We start from the raw sequence: 13,305 nt of genomic DNA, 5'->3' as shown, positions 1-13,305 counted from the left end.
AACCTCGACCGACAGCTTGATAACAGAGGGAACAGAAAGATGAGAACAAAGCCGGCATCGCCAACAAGGCGGCAAACAAATGCTAACACTGCTGCTACTGCCAAAAAACGCCCATCCCCACAATTTATTGCCCTTTTCTTAGACTTATTCAGCGTTTTCATCATATACCGACCCGCCACACCCCCTGCCAAAAGAACCAGAATGTGTCTGTGTGATGAGGTGGGGGGATTAAAAAAAGAAAACGAAGCAACAAGATCGGCCCTTTCTTTTTCTTAAGAAAGACTAGAAATGAAGCTTTGTGCACGTCCGCTGCTGTGGCATATTTGAAAGGTCTGGCCTGGCTGCTTTTGTGTCACCAGCATAAAGGGGATTGAGGGAAAACACAAACTGAACCACTGTGCCGTTGTGGCTCTGGCTATTAGTCAACGTGACGGCCTTTGCAGATGCTAATGGTGTATAGTGTGTCCCTGCCGGCCTCCCTCCTCCCAGAACGTGGCTATCTGATAGCACAAAGGCCTTCAGCTGGAGGTTGACTTTTCCCCCTTTCTTTTCAAGGCTGCTACAAAGTCATTAGGCTTTTTTCACTCCTTTTCCCTTGTTTTTAAGAAAACAGGGGAATATAATAGCCACACAGAAAACAAAAAGTTGACGTGAGGCAGTTAGCTCCATGTGTAAAGCCTCAGGTGATGGTAGGGAGGATGAGGCCTGCCCACCCCCTCTACATCCATCCCTCCCCACGGCGTTGTCCTCTGAGCAATGTGGAGATGAAGTAACAACCAGGCTCTTGTGAAAGAAGAGAGGATGCCCAGGAGTGGAGGACCTCTGGACTCTGACTTATTAATCAGTCAGGCCCTCAGCTGCCTGCCTGCCTCTCCCTAGCTGCTGCCTCAGGCTGCAACATGTCTGCAGCCTGCTCCGGGTTGAGATAACAGCCTGCAGAGTTAAATACTCTGAGGGGTTGCTCAGACCTGGGGCAGAGGCCTCCTCACATCAGCACACAGGTCATTGCATCCAGAAGCAACCAGCTGTAGGATAACAGCAGACTAATGGAAACACACGTACAGGCAACACAACTCTCCGAGGACGAGAGTGAACCAGCTGATGACATTTGACTTACCAGGTTACCATCTCAATAACTACCAGATTAAATTTAGTATCTTCATCCATCAGCCTCAGTTGTACTTGTTTGGCAAATGTTAGCATGTTTAGCAGTTCACCCAAAAGTCAAGCTTTAGAATCAAACATTACAGCTCAACCAAAATCAATTAATTAATACTCACACCCTGCACTGTCACGAGCATGAGCCTCTCCTCCATGAGTGGATGCACACTTCGTTCTGCAAGTGTAGTTCACACACGTTGCTATTGAGTTTTTAAAATGTAATATTTTGGTGCTAGTCTAGTGCTATCTAGTTTAATTATGATGGAGAGAAGGCGGACATCTTTAGGCTGATATCTCACAAACAAACAATCTAGATGGATAAATATCACCACAGGCAAGAGGAAAAATATGTTTTTGATTCTTGGGTATATTCGTCCTTCAAACCTCAATTTTTAAACTGATATACTGGATGAAATAGTTGTTGTCCAGTGAAAATGCTTTGGGTAATTTTACAGGCATGTCTGTTATTTATTGCTTTAAATTTTATATTCTGATATTTCATTTTTGTTCTGATGGCTGTGGTTAAATAAATAAATGAATTAAATAATCTCTCTATTGTTATTACCATCGTTACTACCATATTTGTTTCATCCAGCCCGTATGTATGTGAAGTCAGGGCATTGCTGTAAAATAACTTAATGCTCAGTCAATCTCTCCCTGAATAAACAATGGTACATGGATGAAAGGTCCTTCAAACTAAAGTTGACAATTGTAGAGGAATCTGAGGTTATCAAGTACTGGCACCAACGTGACCCTGGCAAACCTTTAGAATTGTCTACTTCAGCTTTAACATTGAGATTTGAAAATATTTCCATAATAATTGGGCTAACTGAAAATCCTATATTCTCAGAAGCTAGAAAAGAGCAACTAAATGGACCTTGAGATGAGACCGTTTTGTCAACTTTTCTGCATTCTATTTAAGCTTCTCATTGGCTAAAGGTTCAGGTAAATGGACATCGTTCAAGGCAAAAATAAAAAAAAATAGAAAGAAAGAGGTGTAACACTGACTGTAAGTGGACCAGCTGACACGTCATGAAAAAACTCATTTTTATTTGTCAATTTTATTCCCACTTTTTTCTTTTCAACACAAATTTAATAAATAAAGCACATCTGATGGGGTACACCATGCAAACATTACTTTCTACAACATAAAACGTTTTTTTTGAACCAACTCACCAATTTTCTGTTACACAAGTGTGTCACTCTGCATACACGTGCTGTACATGATAGTATCTCCATGACTTTCCATTAACTTTACCTGTACAGAATGGACAGGATACTATATATTTATACCCATATACACATGAATGAAAAGATGGGGCTAATGCAGTCTCTCACTCCTCTTTCAGTCAAACATCAGACTGTTTTTTCAAGCGGAGAAGAGTGAGTGGATGTCTACATGGGTGATGGAAAGAGTCCAAATGATGGAGATGGAGATGCAGAGAGAGTGGATATGAGATGAAGCTGAGGAAGAAGCACAAGAGCAGTGTGGAAACATCCGGCCCCGGACAGTGACTTCAAGACGGAAGTTTAAAATTACCTACCAGCATGTACGATATTTTCCTTTTTACTTAGCTTTGAGGATGATTCCTGCTCATTTAGATACTCAGACAGGAAAAGAGAAGTGGATCGGTGCAGTGTACATGTGCATGGACATAACTGACCAACTAAACAAAAAGGACATTAAACCTGGTGCAGATTTGAAAATAATTGAGAAAACCCACCTACCCACATGTAACTGATGGAACTGGTGAAGATGGACTAGGCACTAAACTGGGAAAGACTAAAGCACAGGTCCGAAATAGAGATAGACAGTGTCATAGCTTTACAAGACAAATTATTTACCTCTAAACTGGTTCTTCTTGTATTTTTAAAATGTTACTATGACAAACCTTTTTTAATTGATGGTGTTATATGGCTGATGAGAGACAAAGTCCTAATTATTAGCACGTAATCAGTTAAAAAAAACGCAGCACTTTGTTTAATAATGTGTCTAAGTCATCTATCTATTATATTTTTTATCTATTTCTGTTTTGGATGTTGCTTTATTATCTGTCAGTTGCAACATGGGGACAGTACAGATGAAACGGTAATGTACAAACATCACACACACGGACAAAGAAATAAACAAAAGGTAAGCAATGTGCATTTGGCAAATAAAATTGTCAAATAAACCCCATTCGATCGAAAAAATAAGAAATAAATCTATCCACAATATAGTTTCCAACACCTTCCGATCGTATCTGGTTAATGAAGAAGTAAGAGTGTTGACTGGAGGGAAGCTGCATATTGAACCAAGTAGATTTAAGGTGAGAAGACATCTCATTCAGGGGGAAATGCAGAGTACAGCTGCAACCTGGAGAGATAACTTAAGTGCTTTGGGATCCTAAGTGCAACAAAAAAAAAAAAGAACTTGAGGTGGTGTCATGGCGTATTTTAGGAGCACCAGGCGAGATAAAGGTATGAAACTCTAACCTATTTCACCCACCGGGAAGAGTGCCAGTGGCGTTTCTTTTTACAGAGATCAGTGAAGATGCAAACTTCTTTAATCACATGTACACAAACACCATCAGCTGAAGAAAGAAAAAAAAAAATATGTGAGCACATAGAGTCTCATTTATTGAAAATGCGAGGTTAGATGTCTGACAACACTGTGCAAGCTTCTCATTTCCCTCCAGCTCTGATCGTGTTTGGGCTCCTGTGCACAAGTCCCGCTGTTAAGCCCAGGACAGTCTGAAAAGCTTGAAAACTGTTCCTCCATCTTGTCTCTTGGTTTAGATCCATCTTTCCATCAGTGTCAAAGCGGGACAGGGAGCCAAGCAATGGATTTTAAAATCATGTGAGTAGTGTGGCAGGGCCAGGGGGTGATGACGGTCATTTACAGATTTAGTCGTCTTTGTTCAGTGCATTTCTCTGTTGTGATCCATGAATCTACTTTCAATAGTTCTGTAAGAAAAGGAGGGAAGGGACAACAGATCAGATATACAATACCTGTAGTACACAGATTTAAGATCTTAACATATACTATTATTTAATAAATGATTAAATAATAAGCAGCAACTTGTTATTCAATAATAATTGTATTGGAATGCTTTGATGTTGCTGCATTGCTGATGATCATTTCAGTACAGGTGAGTTCTACTATCAGGTACAGAGACAAATACCTGCTTCTCTTATTTTTCCTTGTGAAGAGCTTCTATGAAGGCTTCAAGTTTCTCCTGGATCTCACGAACTTTCTCTGCAGGAAAACACAAAGTAGGTTGATTACTCAAACTCCTGATAAATACACAAAATACTGACCAAAAAAAAAAATATATATTTAAAAAAAACTTCAAACAATGTCAATTAATTGATTAGTTTTGATTCCAGAAAGGCTTTTTTAATAAAAATTCCAAGAATTCTTTCAATTCCACGGATTTATAAATGTGAAGATTCGCTGCTTTTCTCCTATAATACTTAAATAAATCAGCACCTATTTTAATGTGTAATTGTTTGTCATTTTTTAAATAGATAAATGGAAAAAAAAATAATGATTCAAGTTTCTCACATGTGAGGACTTGCAACTTGTATGTGTTCTAAATCAATGTAAAGCCATCATCTTTTGGTTTTGGACTATTGATTAAAAAAAATAATAATTGCAATGGACATTTTTTTTTCTGATGTTTAAAGGTCGAATTTGTAAGAAAATTGATTGTTGAGTCTCAATCTTAACTTGTCAAATACTGATGCTTTGGGTTGGTGAGAAAATAATCATTGGATATACATTAGCAATCACAGTAATCATTGGTTGCAGCTCCACTCAGATCAATGTCTGCTTTTTCAACTGTTGGTCTGACAATGCAAGACATCTGAAGGAAACAATTTTAGTACTAATGTACTAAATGAAGCAACATAGGACGGGCAGCAGGCTGTAAATTTGCTTTGAAAAAGAGAAATAATTAAACAATATATCTCATCCCGACAGTATATATATTCATGCAGGTGGAAATTCCCTCATATTTTTCACCAAAACACCAGATGGTCCCCTCTGACACTGACAGCCAAACCTCAAGGCAGACCTCCATCACACATCTGATGGTGAAGGCTTGTGTGCCCTTTCTCAGTTAGCATAGACCACATCAAAGCTCTTCACCCTCCCATTCTCATGGTATGTACCTCACGGGCACGTTGCTAATGGACAGAAGGAGACGCCATAACAACATTTCACATGAAAGGAGGGGAATCTACTGGAAAAACAGTCAGTCACCTCTCTTCATGAATACACTCCTATTGTCCGGGGACTGCATAAGACGAGCAATCCTTCCACCCAACATGTACTGTCACACGAGACGAGCGAGCCATCTAAAGCAGTCTTAATCGCTGATTAAACAGTGGCTGAAGGAAGTCTGTGGGCCAACACTGAAAAAAGGAAGCTGTGGCTCCCAATGCCAGCTGCACCTCCAGGCCTGGCTGGCTCTCCAGCTTCCCTGTCACCCTCGCTAATCTGTCTGGATCTCCCCCAAGCACAAACTCAAACACCGGCTCTGAAGAACAAACTAGCACTGCTCCATCTTGATCAATCAGCCACACGAGATCCATAGGCGACCTTTTGTCGATTGTTTTCCTATGAGGAGGCCCAATGAAAACAGTTTTAAAAAGACTTGTCCGTTTTCAGGGAGATGAATCATTGTGGTTTGGACCTCAGAGCAACAGTGTCCTGAGTGTCCATTTCAGGTCGGCACAAAGGTGATGACTGTGTGCGTGCTTTAGGGTGAAACTAAATATCGTAGTCAGGGGCTTGTGTGCAGCCCCCTTTTGATGGGAGCACGGCTGCCGAGGTATCCTTTTCCTGACGGGTGAAAAGCACACGGCCGTGAGAGACGCAGTCACACCCCCACACACGTCTCGAAACACTCGCAGAGCTGAGAAGTGCTGGATAACACACACATATGCACAGGTAGGAAAAATTAACTGACAGCCAGAAAAGCTTTGCCCTGAAACACACAGACCCTACACCACCTCAATGTCTGGAAAACCAGCAAGAGCTGTACAGTCATGCCACCTCCACCTCTTTTAACCTTCCTACACACTTGGTGCTGGCAGGTGGGGGAAAAAAAAAATCCCCGGCCTTTGATACTCTGTTAACACACTCAGGCAAAATGGCAGGGCGTTAGGTGGAGATTACAACACCTAATGGAGGCATTAAGGGGGCCTGTCGTGGGGCATGCTGACAAGTCACTGCAGCAGGTGTGGGGTTGAATGAAACATAACCCCGCAATATGCCATTCCAACATACAGCCGACCGCAGGGCACAGCTCAAAGGCAACTGACAGAGTTCAGCCGCGTGGGCTGTGTGCCTGACCACAGGACAACATAACTCAATCCAAGCCAATCAGAGCAGGATTACCAACATCTGTCCGACCTGAGGAGAAAGAGATGTGCGGTACAAGGGGGTGGAGTTTTGGTTGGTGTTAGAAAAGGAGGACTGTCAGATCATCAAAACATGGGAAATCCCCTGGCTCAGGCTTCAAAGCCTCTAACAGGGTTTAGATGTGGCTGATGATAAGGTGCTCTGCGGAGCCTGTGTTTCAGATGCAGACCGATTAACACGGGTCAAACATTAAGGATCCTGCCAACTGTCGGGCAGACATGACAAGCTCTGCGGAATCACTGGGCAGCAGTGGTCTAGATTAGAGGGCTTGTGATAAGAAAAGAAACAGGTTTGATTCCCAGATTGGCTGGGAAAACTTACAGTGGGCTTAAATGATTCTGCTTTACTTCAACACCTGCTGCTGAGGCAACTATTGATCCAGAGCTACAGTGGAGTACAGCACAGAGCTGTGACTGTACAGGGTGGCTCTTGTACAGAGTGTAAAGCCATGTGTGCCTATACAAATTTGACTTGACTTCACAACATATGAGACCCTTTAATCTTGTGCCACATTTACGTTGACATTAGAACTGCATAAAAAATTGAGCAAAGTGGGGGTGCCAATGTGGCAAGAAGATGTCCAGGAGGAGCGTGAGCCAATGTAATCTGGCAAGGCCCTTCAGCAGCCAATCAAATATGAGCAAGCGTACGTTCCTGGTGGGTTTCTTGATAATGTGAAGTCCATATTTCCCTGTTTACCTTGCAAATGTCACGATAAAACATATAATACGGCACCTGAAGCAACACACCAGCAACGTTATATCTTAAATTTTTTTCAATGCAAGGCTAAGGGCTGAAAGATATGCAAAAAAAAGAGTCACATTTCAATTATTTTGACAGATATTGTGATTGTGATGACAATCATGAAATTGGTATTTTTTGCATGTAATTTTCACTGAAAAATATAGAATATAATACATATAAAAATGATTATATGACTTCTGTTGGAATCCGTACCAAGCAAGCACATTTCCATACATTTAGAGAATAGTATATGTAGGCTGGGGTTCTTCATTTATAATGCTAACTTGTGACACAATTTAACTTTATCAAAAAATTGCAGCTCCTGCAACTTGAATATCACACTTGGCCATACTGCGATTTCGGTAATATTTTTTATTAATTGTGCAGCCCTACTGACAGACCCCCAAACTCATGAATCTGTTACTAAAACTTGACTTCTTTGATCGAATTTTCATCGTCCTGACAATACCACGAGATAAATGCCACCAAAAATTTTATTTTTTTAAATGCAGGTATGTTTCACCTCGATTCAAATAAGAAATAAAATCTCAACAAATCCTCATGAAGACCAAAAGAACAGACACTACGAATGTATAACTGAATGACAATCAAGTGCAGAGTAAATATTGCAGTAAGTGTAATCAGTTTCAGGATGCAAGTTAAAGAAATATTGGGATCTGGACCAAAAACCTTTGTCGTCTGTGTCCGTCACAATGTTAAGAAAATTACCAGCCACCTATCCTGATATATATTTTAGCTCTACCTAAGTTTTACTACCTGCACAATTAGAGCTACACCATGATATTTTGGAACACAGCCAACCCATGGACCATTTCCTTACAGCAGGCTGCTTAATGACTTTAAAATGAGCCCACAGCAGCTTTTAGGAGCCCAGGAGGCCACTGGTGAATGTGAATGGCGTCTTTCAGAAAAGCCAATATTCTGTGGATAAAAACTGTGAGAAACAGATATTTATTTCCCCCAGCACCATCTGTTTGCCACCAAAAGACAGCAGCAAGAGGAAGAAAAGGCCACAACAAGGCTTTCTTTTCACCGTCCTGTGGAAATGCAACAAAACACAGTGGGCAGAGTCACCATTGCCTGTTCCTCACTGAGCAGCAGTGGGAGTAGCGATCTAAAACTCCATTTAGGCCCCTGTTTACCTAAGAGATGAGCCCCAAAACACAGTCATTCAACCGCTCACCCCTTTATCTGGTCATGAATATTCCCATAATCCTCTGGCCTCTATCCCAGAGGCCCCTTCTATATAATGCTGGGTGTTGTGCGGGTTGGTGCGGGTGGAGGGACTCTCGCCCATTGACAGAGAGAGGGAGAGAGTGAGGGGAGCTTTTTTCCTCCCAATCCCCCCTTTCAAGGCCTTCTCTCGGCTGATCTCCACATGAAATGATATCTCATTCACTCTCACTCTGTAGAGTCCTCTAAGCCTGCTACGGCCGAAGCGCTGGCAGAAGGAGTCCTGAGCCACAAAGCCTTTAATTGACATGTAATTAGACTGTGAAACTGCGTGGCCCTGCTGGACAAGTAGCCAACACAGAGGTGAGGGAGAGCAGAGGAGAGAAAAAGATGAGAGGACAGGGAGGTCTGCAACTTACCATGAGATGAAAAATAAATTATTGCTCTTACTAAGGGAGATGACCACTGTTCTGTAACAGAAAGGGTGGCTGTTGTGAAAAAGTGGCAACAGAAAGTTTTCAGCGGATGAAGTTTGGTGCAAAGGTTGAGGCTACTTTAGCATGCTGCTCTTAAGATGTGCTACTGACAAGCTCACAGCATGGTCACTGGAGAGAGTGGGGTGCAGGGTTTGGTTCCTGTCCCAACCTGTCATCATTCACAAGGAAACTTTTTATATCTCATGACGGCCAGGGTCAGCATGAAGGTGGGGACACTGAACGTTTAAATGATCTGCTGTTTCCTTCTTTGAAAGCCGATCTCTTAATGTAACAAACAGAAAAGCCATTTTCCTTAGCATGCTGCTTGATTTGTCACTAAATCTGGATTGTCACGCTATAAAAAAACTGAGCCATGGGAGACATGGGCTGAGGGAGAGCGGAGATGTCGACGGCCCCAACGCCATGTCGGTGACAGAGCAATGAATCAGCCCTCGCACTCACGGCTCTTATCTATAAAACAGATGCCTGGGACAGAGCAGCCCAACCTGGGGAAAGACATACGTAGGTCTGAACAGGTCAAAGCGTGGGGTCGGCCAGAGGGCAGACTAAACAAAAACAGGGAAAAATCCTTTGAAAAGAGCCAGGTGACGACTGTTGTTGGTCTGTGTGGTACTTGTGCCTTTGAAAAGCAAGAAGATTTTAGTGCAGGGGTCATAAAGATGAAGATTGGATGTGGTTTTAGCTTTAAGCCTGACGGTTTCAACTGAGGAAAGCTAAAGCCGTGATTGTAAATGATGCTGATGCAACACAGACTAGCTGATAAACAGTTATTTCCCATGTCCATTCTTGAAAATGAACAGGGCTGAGACAGTAAGTCTGCTTATGACTTATAACATGGTGTAAATCACAATAGTCAGGAGTCCGAAGCTTTCTGAGACACACCTTTTGCAGTCAAATGGAGCCCTGTGCTGAGGCTAAGTGGCAATCAATCTTGAGTAACCACATGGAGATGCCTGGGGATGTGAGGCTGACAGGTCTGGTTTAAACTGAGATCCCATCATAGTCCCTCAGAGAAACACCACACTGTTGAATCAGCCACAGGTGTGTGAACCCAGTTAACTAATGATGAACTCCGGAGTAAGCATACAACACAAAAACATGCTCAACTTCAGCCCGGCTGATAACTGGGCGTAAATGGAAAGAATCGTTTTTTAATAACCCTCTCAGTTCCTTCTTGACACGGCGCTGACCCCAAACAAGACGACAGAAAGAGATAAGAAAGGAAAGCTCTCCTCTTCCCTTTGCTGCCCTCAGGTAAATACATGTTACCAGCTGCTCTGGACCCCACACACACACCGTCACATCCATATAACACTGAAGAGACACCTGGAATTCCTTTGAATTCCTCGAGCAAAAAGGCCTGTTCAGGCCCACTGGCTGGAGTCACTGGACAGCAGGTATTATTCTTGCAAAGACAGAAAAAGTAGTAGTTCTGCCACAGAAAGTGCCAAATTTCCCCTCATAAAAGGTAACGTTACTACACTAGAGATTTTCAAGAACTACTTCATCTTTTCCTCGAGACTAAAACATGCCAGCATAAATAAAATTCATCCTCAATAGTTAGCTGTTCTTTTTATGCACTGCATTAACTAGCATCATAATTTCAGGAGATTTTGGGCATGTGTTAATGTGACTGGGCTGTCACAATAACTACTTTTGTTGGATGATATACTGTCCCACACATAATTGCGATTAACAATATTATTGCCATTTTAAGACTCTTTTATACTTATAAAATATAATATTATAATAGCATGATAATACAAGAACATTGTTTCAAAGAGCAATTCATTTGTAATTCTTAAGAATATTCAGACATCAGAATTTGGTTGTGAAATACATCAACAGTAGAGTGCATACCTCCACCAAGGCCCACAAGACCCAGAATTTCTGTTTATTAACTATTCAACAATAAATCAAGAGGAGGGTGAAAGCTTAGGTTTGCATTTTTTCACCTACAACAGAGAAGGGAGTATATGGTTTTCCTATTACCTCATCCTAACCAGCATCTGATGTCAGCTCTTTGTGTGTGTGTGTGTGTGTGTGTGTGTGTGTGTGTGTGTGTGTGTGTGTGTGAGTGACGGCAGGATCAGTGGGAATGTGTCCCTGGTGGTCACACTGTGCTGGAAACATGTGAACAGAAGCCTCGCTGAAGTTCCCCTCCCATCACACAACTCCTTTTCTTTCCTACTTTCCCACACTTGCTCTCTCTCTCTCTGTGTCTTGCTCCCTGAGGAGAATGAAAAATGGCTTCACATCCTCCTTCATAGTTTTTATTTCTTTATCACCACTTCCATTATCACCTCTTGATCGGTTGTCAACTAAAACACACAGCTCTTTTTCCTTGTTTCTTCAGTCCACTGGATTTATTTCCTGAGTTTGTGTCTAGGGAGGAAATTCAGAAGCAGCCACATCACCTGCAGATGGTTTATCAGCCAACTAAACCTGACTGTAAATGGTGTTACAGCGACATCGCTAACATCTGGTAATGAGTGGTGTGGTTAAAATAAGCAATTTAACAAAGATACTTGAGTCCTTGATCTGCGCCAGTTTCAACAGCCGAGCCCCTTGGCTAGTGATCAACAGCTGTATTATCAAGAGTCTGTCAATCAGAGCATGGATAGCTGCGTATGTCTTAGAAAGACATTCCTGGTTGTTGACATGAGAGGCAGGATAGATGAACCAGAGTCAAGGAGGAAGCGAGAAAGACGGGAAGGGAATAAGGGGGAAGAGATGGATGATGGGAAGGTGGAAAGAAGCTCAGGTCATGACTTTGGTAAATGGGGGCAGGTGGCGGGTGGGAGCTTCGATGGAGCGAGGTGAAGGAGGAAAGGAAAGACAAGCTGAGGTGAAAGAGACTCCTGTGTTTTACAGCGGTTAAAAAAAATATGTAAGGAAGACAGAAGACAGATGTGAAGAGGAAGTGAGTGCAGAAGAGTGAATGAAACAGAAGAGATGCCACATGCTTAATCTAAGTCTTGCTTCTTATGCTTTGTCTTGTGAGAAGAGAGGGTCGTGAGGGAGGGAGTGGAGAAAGAAGCAAGTATGAAAGAAAAACTAGCAGACAAGTCATCTATTCCTTGCATTCGTCATCTAACTGGATTTAACATTGTGAATTGAAGTCCACCTCCACTGTAATTCAATTTAATTATTGGTTTCACATATCATACATTTTTTCCTCTCTTTCATATATCATACATCTCACTTCCTTCTTCACAGTACAGTCCATATCTCATTTCAAACTTATGCATGCCATTTAAAAACTAGTCCTCTACCTACGCCAACGCAGGCCTCTTTGATTCAAACAAGCTTTATCCAATATCAAATAAAACAGAAATCCACGAGAACCAGATTTTTATTTGGAACCACATCAAATTGTACTCGCTCATAGATACCAGCCACTTAAATACGGCTTTCATCAAGATCTATGCAATATTCCCTGAGAAACACTTGATCTTGCAATGTTAAAGAAAGTGAGAAAAAATTCCTTGATCCGTCCCTTTATCTAGATCCACACCAAAAGTTAATGGGGTCTATTCTCGGACAAGACCCATCCTCCATCCAAGTTTTGTGGAACTCTGTTTAGTATTTTTTGTGTAATCCTGCGGACAATCCACCAAACTGCCCCACAGACATGGGGCGAAAACATAACCTCTTTGGCGGAGGTAACTATCATAACTGTGACAACTATAAATAGATTCTGGATTTTACTTTATATTTTATTCCTATTTAATCATAATTATACTGTATGTTGAATATTGTTTTGATTCCTATTTCATGTTGTATTCGTGAAGCAATTGCCAAGACAATTTTTTTGTATGCCTTCAAACTTGGCTAATAAAACCGATTCTGATTCTAATTCTGAACTGGAACAAGGTTGGGTACTTGGTTTAATTAATTGAATTAGTTTAATTTAATACAGGACCTCTTCAAAAACTCAATTTAAGAAAAAAATCAAATTTCTGAAACTAAATACAGGCAGTATCAAAACAAGGGCAGCAGGAAAGAAGCTTTTTATCAACTGTCACTAATTTAGCAGTAGACTTGGTGCAAAGAACGCCGTCTTAAGATGCAGAAAAATACATTTACAAACGTTTTATGGTGTTTGCAATAGAAAAGAAGTAAGTATGTTAACTTCGGAAGTTGCTTTCACACAACATTAACAGCACAGGATTAGATAAAATGCAGGAGGGGCAGCTTCAACTGTGCCAGTGTTATGACAACTGTGCATCTACTGTTTGTGTACTCGATGTTCCCGGGGAGAAAATGGATCATTTGGCAGCATCTTTGCAGTCTGAG

The 13,305-nt window shown here is 41.5% G+C and overlaps 1 protein-coding gene across 4 annotated transcripts in view; it reads right to left on the bottom strand.

Moving 5' to 3' along the window:
* Window positions 1-2,191: 2,191 nt before the first annotated feature.
* The window catches only part of opa1 (OPA1 mitochondrial dynamin like GTPase), a 42,324-nt gene continuing 31,210 nt past the window's right edge, over window positions 2,192-13,305 (bottom strand). For all 4 annotated transcript variants that reach the window (XM_073476241.1, XM_073476243.1, XM_073476242.1 and 1 more), the window contains 2 exons: window positions 4,326-4,399; window positions 2,192-4,107 (listed from right to left, as the gene is read on the bottom strand). In XM_073476241.1, coding sequence (XP_073332342.1) covers window positions 4,335-4,399 — 65 coding nt within the window. In that variant the 3' untranslated portion in view covers window positions 2,192-4,107; window positions 4,326-4,334. The remainder of the gene's footprint in view (window positions 4,108-4,325; window positions 4,400-13,305) is intronic.

The sequence above is a fragment of the Pagrus major genome, chromosome 11 (assembly GCF_040436345.1).
Source record: "Pagrus major chromosome 11, Pma_NU_1.0".
Lineage (NCBI taxonomy): Eukaryota > Metazoa > Chordata > Actinopteri > Spariformes > Sparidae > Pagrus > Pagrus major.
The sequence above is the reverse complement of the archived record's forward strand: the minus strand, read 5'-3'. Positions and strand labels throughout refer to the sequence as shown.